Raw genomic sequence first — 14,116 nt, 5'->3', positions numbered from 1 at the left:
CACGTGTGTATGTGCGTGAGTGTGTGAGTTGTTAGGTCTCCTTTGGAGGCGCTCGGGTAGCTGTTAGCAAATCTCGTCCCGTCTGGCTGAGCCCTTGCTCGCCCACCTGTCCTTGTGAAACTGGAAACGCTCCCGGGCGACCTGTAAGCACTTATTCATAAAAAAAAAATCGTGACCTCAATCTGACTGGGCATTTCGCCTCCAAGTCATGTACGAGTAGAACTCATGCTGATGCACGCAACTTTTAACTTTATTGTGTTTGTCCATTAAGATAAAATTGCCGAGTGATCTAATTTATATGTCCCTGAAAAGAATCGTGATATTTTGAGAAAGTGCAATAGGTATTCAAATTTTACTCTTACATCTATTCCTGCTAGAAGATCGTTATGTAGGCATATCAAACAAAAGGTTCCATATAGGTCGCAACCGCAAGTTTGCGGTCACAAGTGGTTAAGTGCAGTGTGCTCACGAGTGCTCATGTTTAACTAATGGCAACAAACGGTATGGCAAGCTGGCCCTGACTTTGTCAAACGATAATTAATTAACTGCGTATGTATCATAATCAAATTACCTAATTTTTAAAACAAAAGAAAAAGTTTTACAAAGCTTCTGTCGAAGTCGAATGCTTACTTTCATTATTAGGGTATCGCCGCATTTGTCGTTATAATATTAATGTTTCACAAGTTAAAAGTACACAGTGAATTACAAATGAAAAAATTACACAGTGAATTTGTAAATTGTATTGTTTTAATTTATTTTACTATTATACAATTTCTTCTCATCTGTTCTTGTAAATATCTTAATTCACATTTTTTTAAGCTAATCTATATATGTATATAAAAGAAAGTCGTGTTAGTTACACTATTTATAACTCAAGAACGGCTAAACTGATTTGGCTGAAAATTGGTGAGGAGGTAGCTTAGAACCAGGAGAAGGACATGGGATACTTTTTATCACGTTCCCGTGGGACGTGACATAAAACGTGATATAACAAAACGCAACTGATATGGAATAACAAAACGCAACTGACAGCTAAACGTAAATTATAGTAGAATTTTGAAGTTGACCGGTTGATGTGTTTGAAACAAACCTGTGGCGGAAATAAGTTCGCCGGGTCCACTAGTTTAATATGATTTTGCTAATCTGAAGTAGATTAGGCAAATATATTGATACACGAACGTATGTTTCACAATTTATCGTTTTACTGCGAATAGCACGTCGCGATTCGTTACATCATTTATCAGAGAATTATGGGGAAATAAATCCTGATTCATCATTTGTCAGCACTATTTCGTTGACAATCTTAATGAAGAAACGCTAAGTTTTGTTGTTGTTTTTGTGCACTTTTTTTTAAGCTTGCTGGCTTAAACTAATCGCTGGTATCTTCGAAGGGTTAGTCCAGATTTTCCGGGTTGGTAGGCACCGTAGATCTGACGGCGCTCAGCCTCAGAGAATTGACTAACACTAGCCCTAGCAAGAGCAGTGCTTCGCTGAGTCTACCACTGGATTGGAATCGCGACCCACTGACCCCACCCTACTTGGCGTAATGCAAGATACCCTCAGACTCGGTGGAGTGAAGTTCTATGCAGGTTGGCATGCAAGAACTGGATGAGAGAAGCCCAAGATCGTGCTCAGTGGCGCGTGATTGAAGATGCCTATGTCAACCAGTGGACTGCTATAGGCTTGTGATGATGATGATAATGAATCTACCTAGGTTATAGAATCTTCTAAACCAGTGATCATTAATTTCATGACGTTCGCTTAATTTGAAAATTTGAAAAAATGCAATATCATCTTTGGTCTATTATAGTAATCAGGAACACCAGATTAAATGAATAAAAATAATTATTATTTAGAAATATTTTGATAATTTTTATAACCAGATTAAATAAATTAAAAAATACTTATTTAATTTATAGTTTTTAAACTATATTTGCTTAGTGCACACACATAGGTATATACCTAGTCAGGTCATAAATTCTGTCACATGTTTAATGTAAAATAATTGAAACAAGTTTATTCATTATGTAACCATTCATATACCAAAATAAACTTAACAAAACATAGATTCTTATGACACTAAAGTTTATTCAAAATGACCTCCGTGATTTTGAATACAGGCCTTCAATCTGCGCGGCCAGTCGTCTATCGCAGCACGAACGAGATTCATGTCAATATCGGCGGCTGCCTTAATCAAGGATTTCTTGAGTGACTGCAAATTGTGATGAGGCTTTGAGCACGCCTTTTCCTCCAAGTGTTGCCATATCTTGTAATCTAACGGATTCAAATCTGGACTGGAGGAGGGCCAGTCTTCGTGCCGGATGAAGTCGATTTCTCGCGCCGCCAGCCAGTCTTGTGTGCTCTTCGCTCTATGAGCTGGCGCCGAATCTTGTTGGAATACCCAGTGCCTGTTATTGAACATGGTATGAGAAACAGGTTCCACAAGGTTCGTCAGGACTGTATTTTGATACACAACTGCATTCGTTTTTACACCTTTCTCACAAAAATGTACCTCTGTTAAGCCCCAATAAGAAACTCCTAACCATACCATGAGCGAGGATGGAAAATGACCTCGTTGGACACGCGGAATACGGTTGCTCGCTTCTTCACTACTGTGTGCGTACACCTTATCACTTTGTTTGTTGTAGCTCTCTTCTACGGTAAAAATTTTTTCATCCGAAAAAAGAATTTCCCGATATTTTTTTCCCGCGTACCGCTTCAACAAAGCGCGGCATCTCTTCAGTCTCAGGTCCATTAGACGAGCATTCAAACGATGTCCTGTTTTTTTTCGATATGCCCGAAGGCCTAAGTCTTCATTTAACACCCTTTTCACCGTGGTTCTGCTTAACCCCATCTGAAGGGTCAACAGTTTCTGCTTACGTTTGGGATTTCTTTGAATTCGCGCCTTCACAGATTTTATCACTGCTGGAGTCCTAAAAGACCGAGGGCGACCACTTCTTGACCTGTCATCTACACAAGAGTCTTCATTGTATCGTTTGATAGTACGATAAACGAATCTTTTGGTTATATTCAAATTTTTCAGTATGTTAAAAATTTGAATTAAAATTTGTTAAAAATTTTTCAGTATGTTAAAAATTTGAATTGGCGCGTAACCGCAACGATGCAACGCAATAACTGCAACACGGTCTTCTTTAAGCGTCCACTCCATATTAAAAAATGAGTAAAATTCTAAAAGTATACATTTTTAATTTCATGAACAATTCGAAATTCTAATTCAATAAACTTTTTTGTGGCCAGCATTCTAAAAGAAAACTTTTTACTGTGTGACAATACTTATGACCTGACTAGTTATATTGTTTTTAATAAAGGTATTGGTTTAAAAAAAATGGTATGTATCATTTGAATTTTTCTAGTGAAATACGAAATTACCATCAATAACATCGTGTAATAAAACTTAAGGCGGCAAAAACTCATATTTGCTTACTTACTAGTGCTAAGGCGTAAGTCCTCCCTGGGCAGCCCTGTCCATTTCTGTCGTGAAGCAGTAACTTTATATTCCGTATTGAAAGGCCGTAATGAGATCTGGTAATTATTTAAACCGGGTAAATGGGTGGGCTCGTGCACTCATCTATGCAATAAAGTCCATAAATTGTTACAATTTCCGGTCGGTTCTTTAATGTATGAAAAATTAGGTTAAATGTTCAAGTAGGTAGATATCCTGATAACCTATCGTTAGCTCGCCAGTTATTACAGTTGCGAATGAGGTCATATATTTTATGTAACAAAGTTCCGTTCGGTCGAGTTTTACAAGGTTTCAGGAAAAGTCACTGGTCTTATTACTATTAGGGTACCTTGAAACCCCCACTGGTCCACTGATAAACGCCTTCTCTATTTCTGCCTCGAAGCAGGAATAGGTTGAAAGCAGGGCGCAGCTGATGTATTATAAATAATAAATAAATAAATAAATAAATATTTACTAACAATCACGCCACGTTAACTGGTCCCGTGATAAGTTCGTAAAGAACTTGTGTTACAGGTACCAGATAACGGAAATAAATGTAAGATTTTTATTATACACATACATATATTTAATATACATCCATAACCCTGGAAAAGACATTTATATTTATCATACAAATATCTTCCCTTGGCGGGATTCGAACCCGCGACCCCCTTGTGTAGTGACCATGTCACTTACCACTACACCAGACGGACGTTATGGAACTGAGAATTAGAATTCATGGGTCAATGTGGGTGCTTCCCTTTGCATTGTTGATGTAAACATTCAGAGCTACCTACCGGATCACTGGTGAGCTGTATGCACGTTCAAGCGTCTAAGGGGTAAAAAAAATATTGAAAAAGAACTATCAAGTTCTCTTCATCCGTGGATATCGCACCGTCTCCTTCGAGGCGGCGTGTGTGTTGGCGGGGACGCCGCCATGGGAGCTGGAGGCGGAGTCGCTCGCTGCCGACTATCGGTGGCGCAGCGAGCTTCGTGCTCTGGGCGTGGTGCGTCCCTCCAAAAGTGAGCTGCGGGCGCGGAAGGCCCACTCTCGGCGGTCCGTGCTCGAATCGTGGTCGAGGCGGTTGGCCAACCCCACGTGGGGTCTACGGACCGTTGAGGCGGTTTACCCAGTCTTTGATGACTGGGTGAATCGTGGCCGAGGACGCCTCACCTTCCGTCTGGTGCAGGTGCTGACTGGGCACGGATGCTTCGGAAAGTATCTGCACCGGATAGGAGCTGAGCCGACGACGAGGTGCCACCATTGTGGACACGACCTGGACACGGCGGAGCATACGCTCGCTGTCTGCCCCGCTTGGGAGGTGCAGCGCCGTGTCCTGGTCGCAAAGATAGGACCGGACTTGTCGCTGCCTGGCGTCGTGGCGTCGATGCTTGGCGGTGACGAGTCCTGGAAGGCTATGCTCGACTTCTGCGAGTGCACCATCTCGCAGAAGGAGGCGGCGGGGCGAGTGAGGCAAAGCTCTTCTCACTACGCAGAAACCCGCCGCCGCCGAGCAGGGGGTCGGGACCGGGGTCTCGTCCGTAACCCGGCCCCCTAAGAGCTTCGGGCTCCACCCGCTTTGTGCGGGGAGGAGCTTAGGCGTGGGGCGGCGTGGTAGGTCGCGTTCCCCCGACCGCTCCGGGGGAAGGTGTAGCGCGGCGCTATCAATCGGGCTCTTGGCCCGTCGACCGAGGGAACCGGCGGTCATGTTGCTGGCGGCCGCCGGTCCGGCGTCTGGGGGACGGCGGGATGGATGTAATGTGCTCTGCGTAAACCCTGTCCCGCCGTCTCAATAACTCCGACTGGGTTCCCACCTGGTCCGGGGTAGGGCGCCGGCTGTGAGCGGCAGGAGTTTTTAGTGAGGTTCGACTCCCACATACCCCACCTGCCGTGCGGGTGGGGATCCGGCGATTTTCTCCTGTGGAAAAAAAAAAAAAAAAAAATCAATTTCTCTACCGTGGCTGTAAAGTCAAAATGGCTTAGTCGTATTAAGCTTTTCAATTACGGAACAGTATAGATAAAGAAATATCAATTTAAAACAAACAAAAAAAGTTGTAATATTGAAATGTTTGAATATTTACACAGATTGTGAATGTTTGCGTTTTAATACAATACATAATGTGTTTTTTTTTCCTATCTAAGCTGATGGTCTTGAGAGAGCATTTCAGCGTACTTAATGAGTAATATATCCTATCCAGCTTCTGTCTGTGTACAGACGTCCGTGTACGTCAGTGTACAGACGTCCACAGCTTATATGCTTCCCCCAAATCTCGTTACAACGATAGGTCCTAACCTGCCAACATTCAGTGAAAAATTGTACATAATATATATTTTTTATTGCTAAAAAGGCAGACGAGCACACGGTCCACCTGATGGTGAGTGGTTACCGTCGCCCATGGACTTCAACAATGGCAGGGGCAGAGCCAAGCCGCTGCCTACAGCTTAATACTCTCCACAAACCTCGTTTGAGGACATGTCATAGCGCTCGGGAAACACCGTGGAGGGGAACTCATTCCATAGCCGGATGGTACGTGACAAAAAAGACATCTGGAAACGCACTTTGGATGACCGCAGTGGCTCCAGGTAGTTTGGATGAGCTCTACTCCGATGGCGGGCGGTGCGATGGTAAAAACGAGATGTCGGTATCATCTCGAACAATTCCTCAGAGCACTCCCCATGGAACATACGGTACAAAATAAATTTGATAAGATAGTTATCGTGAAAGTATATTGGAAGCTAATAGTTTTCAGTTTCCATTTGATTGGATTCATCATCTTTTTTCGTAAAAACACAAAATAAAGCCGCTGACCGAAAATTAATATCAGTGACGCATCAATTAATAATACTAGTGAATAAATTCCGTATCTACAGATAGATACTGGTCAATATAAGAAGGCGCATCATAACAAGTTGCATTCTATTTACATTTCAATTGGGCCGGCGTAACCATGTCTTTCTTGGGTAAAAAATACACATTAGATAGAGAAGAAAACTTCGATGGGTTCCTTAAGTTTGTCGGTGAGTTTTTTTAACATATTTTCAGAATTGTTTCGTTAGCTACAACCGATTATCTGATATTAAGGTGTCGGATTCTATAGAAATAATAACTAGGACTCTAACGTACATTGAGGCACAAATTCTAAGTCTCAAATCGTGGTCCCTTCAAAAGTGGAACTCACGACTGCTTCACGGCGCTAAGGTGGTACATACAGTGTGGGCGACACGCCATGTTAATCCTCCTTCTTTAAATACGTCTTTAAAAAAACAGACACGTATCTGGATTTGAGCAGTGCATAGTCTTATTGAGATCAATATCACCGAACGTTCTATAAGGCAACGAGTTCAAAAACGTGAAAAATAGAGATAAAGGTCCTTAAAATATGAGCGATAGCTCATTGGATTCGGAATCACCTCTAGAAAAATGTTTGTGAATGATTTTGGTGCAGGTAAAAAATTGCAATTGTTATTAACAAAATAAGATGAAAAAAAATGATATTTAGTCTTTCGTTAATAACTCGAAAAATATTATTATTTAAGGAATTTTGGAAAAAGCTCCTTAAAGAGCATATTTCCAATAAAAAAGTCCTGTTATTTATAATTTTTATTAGACGTGAAAAGGCTCCGCACGGCTGTTGCGGCATGCGCGCCTCACCGCTAAAAAGAGTTCATCAGATAAAATATTTTTTTTATAACATAAAATGTCACTTTAAAAATTTGAAAAAATTCTACTATTTTCTTAACAATTGAAAGAATCGAGCCTTGTTGGAAAAAAAGTTTTATCTCCATTTTTCAAAAAGATATTCAATTGTTAACTAACAATTTTTTTTCTATACTCCGTTGGCATAAATAATGGGATGAAAGGTATAAATAATGGGCCTATAAATTTGAAACTTCGTGAAGCCCTTTTCATATGTATACTTCATAAGAGCCTGCGATAAATGTTCATAAAAGTTTATTAATTTGTTAATTATGATTTTTTATCGCGATGAAGTAAGCGCTAACATTACCGTATCGTATGATATTAGAATGATATTCGGAAATTTCATCGTCCTTAACGAGCTTTTTCTTAAAATTCCCTAAATATTAATATTTTTCGAGTTATTAACGAAAAACTAAATATCATTTTTTTTCATCTTATTTTGTTAGTAACAATTTAATTTTTTTACCAGCACCAAAATCCTTCAAAAAAATTTTTTAGAGATGATTCCGAATTCAATGAGCTATCGCTCATATTTTTATGACCTTTACTTCGATCAACAATAGTAACTATTGTCACTACTGCTACTGTTACTATTGTTGAACGAAGGACCATTATCTCTATTTTTCACGTTTTTGAACTTGTTGACTAGACTATGCGGTGGTTAGTCTAAGAGAATGTTATGTGAAGAATAACGACAATGTGTAGACCTTCCATCGTATTATGTATTGCTCGGTAGACTGATGATCATGTAGGTACTTGTATGTATGAGAGCCTATCTTGAAAAGGTTGTTAGCTCGATTTAGATTTTTGCCATATCTCTTTTATGATATGAGAGCTAGCGCTAGAAAATAGTTTAAAAAAAGTTTAAGATGCTATATCGCATTACTCATGCAACCATTAACTTTCTGATAACATGATATTATTTCGTTGATACGACGATAATAGATTAAATGTAATTTGTATTGAATTAGGACAGAAAATCCCTTCACACGGTGGGTGGTGGCATTTATGTTATAGATGTCTAGTCTTGCTACTTAGCATCAGTCGGACTGTGAGATCACACCATCATTAACAGCTTTAGTCTAAAATTTTCGTATTTATTTTCTTAAGACGCTCAAAACAGGTGAATCGCAAAATCTGTAATATTTGTGATTAACCTAGTCTTATCATAGAAAACACTAGACAATCTTACGACTGAATCAGACGAAGTATAAAATATTATCTATCTTATACAAATGTTTAAGTATTTCGTTTATAAAATAAATATTTGATTTCCATTGCTGTCTAAATGACCATTGAAGAAAAACTCAAAAAGAACGAATACAACTGTTCCAGGTCTCTCCGATGACCAGATCCAGAAACATTCGCAGTTCAAGCCTACAGCTATAATGACCAAGGAAGGCGACAAATACAAGTCCATTACCGTCAACACCGACGGTACAAAGGAGACAGTTTTTGAGTCCGGTGTGCCTTTCGAGGAAACCGTCGGAGGTGGATTGACGGTAATCTGATAATTTTACTTTGCGAAAACTTAAATTTGACGATAAATTCACAAATGTTAAATTTGAATTCCATTACGTCTTCTGTTCTCTGTGTTACATTGCGTGCAGTATGTTAATGTTAATAACACAATACCTTTATATATAACAGCCATCTTTTTATGTCTTCAGTTATGTTTCGAATAGTCTCCGTATTAAATTTCAAAATAAAGCAATAGATATTGAGCAGTTCTAGGTTTTAGTTCAATAAAACGGTAGCCACTTAAGCTTAGTCGTGAATTCTGCAATGTGATATTTATAAAATCCTTTATGCCATTTGATGTGCTAATTTATTAATTTATCTATTAGCACATCAAATGCTTTATGCATTTACGAATGTAGAAAAAATAGTAGCTAGTATTATTGAAAAAACATTTGGAGCAACTGAAGAAATACTAATGTGTTGTATTAGTGTTATGACTCAATGAAATTTACATTTTCCAGTTCAAAGCCAGGTACACAGTCGATGGCAACACCGTAACTCAAGTTATAGAGAATCCGAATGGCACAGTAACATTCAAAATGGAATACAGTGGCAACGAACTAAAAGTTGTAAGTATAATTTTATCAATTGTAAAATATTCGATTCTCATCCAGCCTGACCGTAAATACCTTTTAAAAAAAAAACAATAATGTTATTGTATAGAACCCTTGAGAAATCAGCGACTTTCAGTAGCAGCTGCGTCATCATCATCTTCAAAGTTATGTTCCTTGAGTTGTTCCTTTAAAAACGGTAATAGGTAGAAATCAGAGTAGGAGCTAGGTCCTCTGTAATCTCTTTTACTCTCTAACCTCTAAGTTACTGGTGGCAGGACCTATTGTGAGTCCGCGCTGGTAGGTACCACCACCGTGATCATTTCTGCCGTGAAGCAGTAATGCGTCTCGGTTTGAAGGGTGGGGCAGCCATTGTAACTATGCTTGAAACCCTAAAACTTATATCTCAAGGTGAATGGCGGCATTTGCGTTGACTATGGGCTTCAGTAACCAGATGGGTTGTGAGCTCGCCCACCCATCTAAGCAATAAAAAAAAACACACACACACTTTATGAACGTCACGAGGGTCACAAAGGCCACATATCTTGATGTCTCAAGGTCTAGGCCTCAACGTGTATTATAACATAATATGTCCCATCATCTAAGCCGGACCGCATTATTGCTTTCCGGCAAAACCAGGCATAGCAGTGCTACCACCGCGCGGGATTGAAAGATACCCTGTATCTCTCTAGTCTAGATAGGATTTTTTTATAATTAGTTAATTTTATTATAGCACTATTTTAATCTAACTGAAACATCGAATGGCGTGCTTAGAGCGGAATGTGTCGCCTGTCCAAGAACCAAAATGGAAAATTATTGAATTAGTGACTGATCTAAACTACAACATTTCGTTACTACATTGGTTCATTGACTCCTAAAAATTTACAAAACAATGATGTAAAAAGTACGTAATTTGATTTAATTAATGTTATTGTTTTTCAGACTGTCACAGCTGATAAATGGGACGGCGCTGCCTATCGATACTACAAAGCTTAAATAAATTCTATTTATTTACATTTTTAATTTCCAAATACAGTTACTACTTTTTTTTAATTATTCGTTTTATTTCGACATTATCCAATTCGGTATCTCTAAGCGCATCTCATAATTTGGTAACCATTTCTTAGTTAGTAAGTATCCGCTATGAATAATTTAGAAAGCTAGAATGATTACACTTTGCTTTGATATATTTGAAGCGGACTGTAAACAAAGAGGCTTTATATTTACTAGTGGTCGCCCAGTGGTCGAAATTCGACCATAATTAATTTAATTTATAAGGTTGAGCATTATTAAGGTTCTATTGTCAAAGACTATTCTTTAAATGGTAGGTTTCGCCAAGGTTACATTATAGACAAACATGAATAATCTATTCTCAATTTGACCACAATTTAACAATAAACGAAATAATATATGTGTAAATGCGCGTGTCAAATTTTTATTGATTTAATGTATTTTTATTCATAATTATATTTCTGCACTCCTCAATATCTTTTCAAATGGGAAAGGAGACGACTCATTTCTGCTCCAAGTCGTTTCTAGTTTATGTAGGTACTTAAGCCCTGGAGACCTAAAAAAGTTATTTAATTAAAATAACATATAATGAAATAACGTAATCTGTACATCCGATACTAACGTGGCAAGCGGGGATTGCAAATTGGTGTGATTAAAAAGTACTTTAATGACTGTACTTAGAGTCAGCCATGTTTTTCTCTTTTTTTCTTCTGTTGAAGTTTACGTAAAGTGAACGTGCTTGTGTCATTTTGCCTGGATTGCGAAATCGGAGTTTTGGCGCCAACGTGATAAAAAAAACATATCGCTTCATTGTATTATTTTCTTTATCTTGTGTATTTTCGAGTGGTAATATGTAATATAAATTGTGGCTTATTATAAATTATTTGATGTTCGTGAACGTCTTCTTGCTTCTTTGACGATTTTCTAATAAACCTTGTATACACATGTAAATAATTGTATTAATAAGAAATGTCTAATAAATATAGCGTTTTATTAAAAAAGTTTTCTTTTATTTTTCTACGGTCCCTGGCCCCTGTAGGAAGTGTCCTGCCCCCCTGATCTTTACTACCTTATGCGATCGGGTGCCACATATTCCGCTCGCACCCTTAGGTGCTAAATGACGCTACGCACCATGAGACATAAGCTCGAAGTATATACATATTTTAAACTTCTTCTAAGCGTAAATAAGCGGGGTGCTGTATACATTTTATTATTTCGATTATTTTTAGACGATATAAGCCTTCGTCTTAGAAGTCGGTCAAGAATACGGCCTTTGTTCGTTTGTTTGTGTTTATATGTATGTACATGTACCTGTGTATGTATTTCGATATAAAAAAAGATCTGAGAGGTTTGAACGTTACCATATTGTGTAGACGAGCTCACGGCTCACCGTTAAGTAATTACTGGAGTCAATAGACATCAACCACTTTAACGTCACCGCCTATCTTGATACTTGAGTTCTAAGTTTTTAAAGTTCAGTCTCAGTTTATTAGCTTGAGATGAGTTCTTTGGGAGTCATACTCTACGCCAGTGGTCGCCAAAACTTATTAGCCAAAGATTCAAATATGAACATTACAACAATTTAAAAAAATTGGGAGCCAAATCTATTTGTTTGTTGAACTTTTATTACACTAAATAAGTAGTACAGTAAATGCAGAGTCGCAATTAAGGAGCCAAAGATCCACATGCGGCTCGGGAGCGGCACTCTACGCCCGTGGTCGCCAAAACTTATTAGCCAAAGATCCAAATATGAACATTACAACAATAAAAAAAAAAGGTGGGAGCCAAATCTGCTTGCTTAGTAAACTTTTATTGCTCTTTCTTTTATTGAGCTCTTGCTCGTCCACCTGTCCTTGTAAAACTGAAAACGCCCCCGGGCCATCGGAAAACACACAATCATAGAAAAAAAAAATGTCGGTCACTGCTCTAGGCCATGACAATTTCGATGGCGTTGGATTTTACGTATTTAAATTCTACCTATTAGTGGTTATTGTATAAACAAACTTGATATCTTTACTCAGCAAAACTTCTGATCCCATTATCTTTATTTAAGGTAATATAACAGAATTATAACCAAATGAATTTAATCTTATCAACAAAGGGCTGTTGTAAGCAATTGAAGTTTTAATGTTGTTAAATTAATTTCTGTACTAAATTAATTTCGCAATAAAACAAATGCAGCTGCGTAAAACGACTCCATATCTGCTATTGTAAATTAAGTTTGGAATACTTAAAATTGGAGCTCATCTTGTAGGTACTGGTTATGTTTTTTTAAAATACCTATTTGGGAAGGCTTAGACGACAAAGGGAAGATCTTCCACCGAGCGGGTGATATTTTGCTGGGTAGACCGACGGTCCAAATGTTGTTGTTCGGAACTTGTTTAAATTCAAGCTTATCTTGAAAATGTCGTAAGCGGGATTCAGGCATCAGTCAAATATCTTATAGTAACCGGCAAACATCGTGAGCAAATGACCTTGGCTGCGCAGAACCGAATTTTAGATCACTTTGGTGGTGAGGGTGAGGCGCGACGGCAGGGGAAATCGTATCGAGCGCGTTATTGGTAGATCAGTCGAACCTTGCGTAAAGTACGCTTGCGTACAGTGAAAAATCTATCGTTATTAATCGTTAAGTTATATTTTATTATAATTGCTTGTTGACTTTGTTGCCATTGCTATTTGTTGAGTGTTTGTTGATTTTTTATAAAAAATACACTATGCCGCGACAAACTGGTGGAGTATTCAAAAGAAAGGGTAGAAAAATTGTGTACGACGTATATTGCTTCATTATAAAACAGGGGAAGAATGATATTATGGAAAAAGTAAAACAGACTTCGGAAGCAACAAAAACATCAGTGAGTACTGTTAGGTGCATTATTAACGAAGCTAAAGGGTAAGAAAAGATCAGGGAAGAAGAAAGTTACCGGAATGGATAGTTTCGTTCAATCTGTAATAAAAAGGCTTCGAAAATTTTAAAGAAGATATACATTTTAATGGCTCGGAATGAAGTTTACGACGAATTATGAAAGAGCTAGGCTTCAGATGGAAAAAAAAACAGAAAATAATCGGAAGCTGGTAATTGAAAAAAGTAACATTCGATTACTACGAATCGAATATCTTCAAAAAATAATTAATTATAGACAAAAAAGAAGATCGAACCGACCGAGTCGTAAACTACACCGATGAGCCCTATGTCGACTTAACACGATGATGGCGACTCGGGTGATGAAAACAGTGATGATGATAATGGTCAAGATTATGATAACGAAAAAAAAATTACAAATACCAGCTTCGCTTCAACTGAACGAAGACCTGGCAACAGCTCTAGTTTTGACTATTTTATTTTACCCCAAGATTAAATTATTACAATTATTAACCTATATTTTTTGTTGATGTTCTAATAAATATATAAATAAATACATATGTTGATTTTAATAATTTAATTGCATTATGACGCAGAGTAAATAATATTTTTGCACGTGAGTGTACCATGCGCAAACTTACCCCCACTACGTCAACAAATGCTCAAGAAGTTTGCCGGGAAGTATAATAGCCGGCAAACTTCTTGAGCATTTGTTGACGTAGTGGGGGTAAGTTTGCGCATGGTACACTCACGTGCAAAAACATTATTTACTCTGCGTCATAATGCAATTAAATTATTAAAATCAACATATGTATTTATTTATATATTTATTAGAACATCAACAAAAAATATAGGTTAATAATTATAATAATTTAATCTTGGGGTAAAATAGATATTCCTTCTATTAAGTCAAAACTAGAGCTGTTGCCAGGTCTTCGTTCAGTTGAAGCGAAGCTGGTATTTGTAATTTTTTTTCGTTATCATAATCTTGACCATTATCATCATCACT

At 38.0% G+C, this 14,116-nt stretch overlaps 1 protein-coding gene across 1 annotated transcript; it reads left to right on the top strand.

Annotated features, from left to right (window-relative positions):
* The first annotated feature begins 6,332 nt into the window (after nucleotides 1–6,332).
* Nucleotides 6,333–10,289, top strand: LOC149501312 (fatty acid-binding protein 1-like). Its single transcript, XM_089733678.1, has 4 exons — nucleotides 6,333–6,482; nucleotides 8,500–8,666; nucleotides 9,147–9,254; nucleotides 10,179–10,289. The coding sequence occupies exons 1-4, from the start codon at nucleotides 6,413–6,415 to the stop codon at nucleotides 10,230–10,232; spliced, it is 399 nt and encodes a 132-aa protein (XP_089589804.1). The 5' UTR covers nucleotides 6,333–6,412; the 3' UTR covers nucleotides 10,233–10,289.
* The last annotated feature ends 3,827 nt before the right edge of the window (nucleotides 10,290–14,116 follow it).

Source organism: Bombyx mandarina, chromosome 16 (genome assembly GCF_030267445.1).
Source record: "Bombyx mandarina strain Sakado chromosome 16, ASM3026744v2".
NCBI classification, from domain to species: Eukaryota; Metazoa; Arthropoda; class Insecta; order Lepidoptera; family Bombycidae; genus Bombyx; species Bombyx mandarina.
The sequence above is the reverse complement of the archived record's forward strand: the minus strand, read 5'-3'. Positions and strand labels throughout refer to the sequence as shown.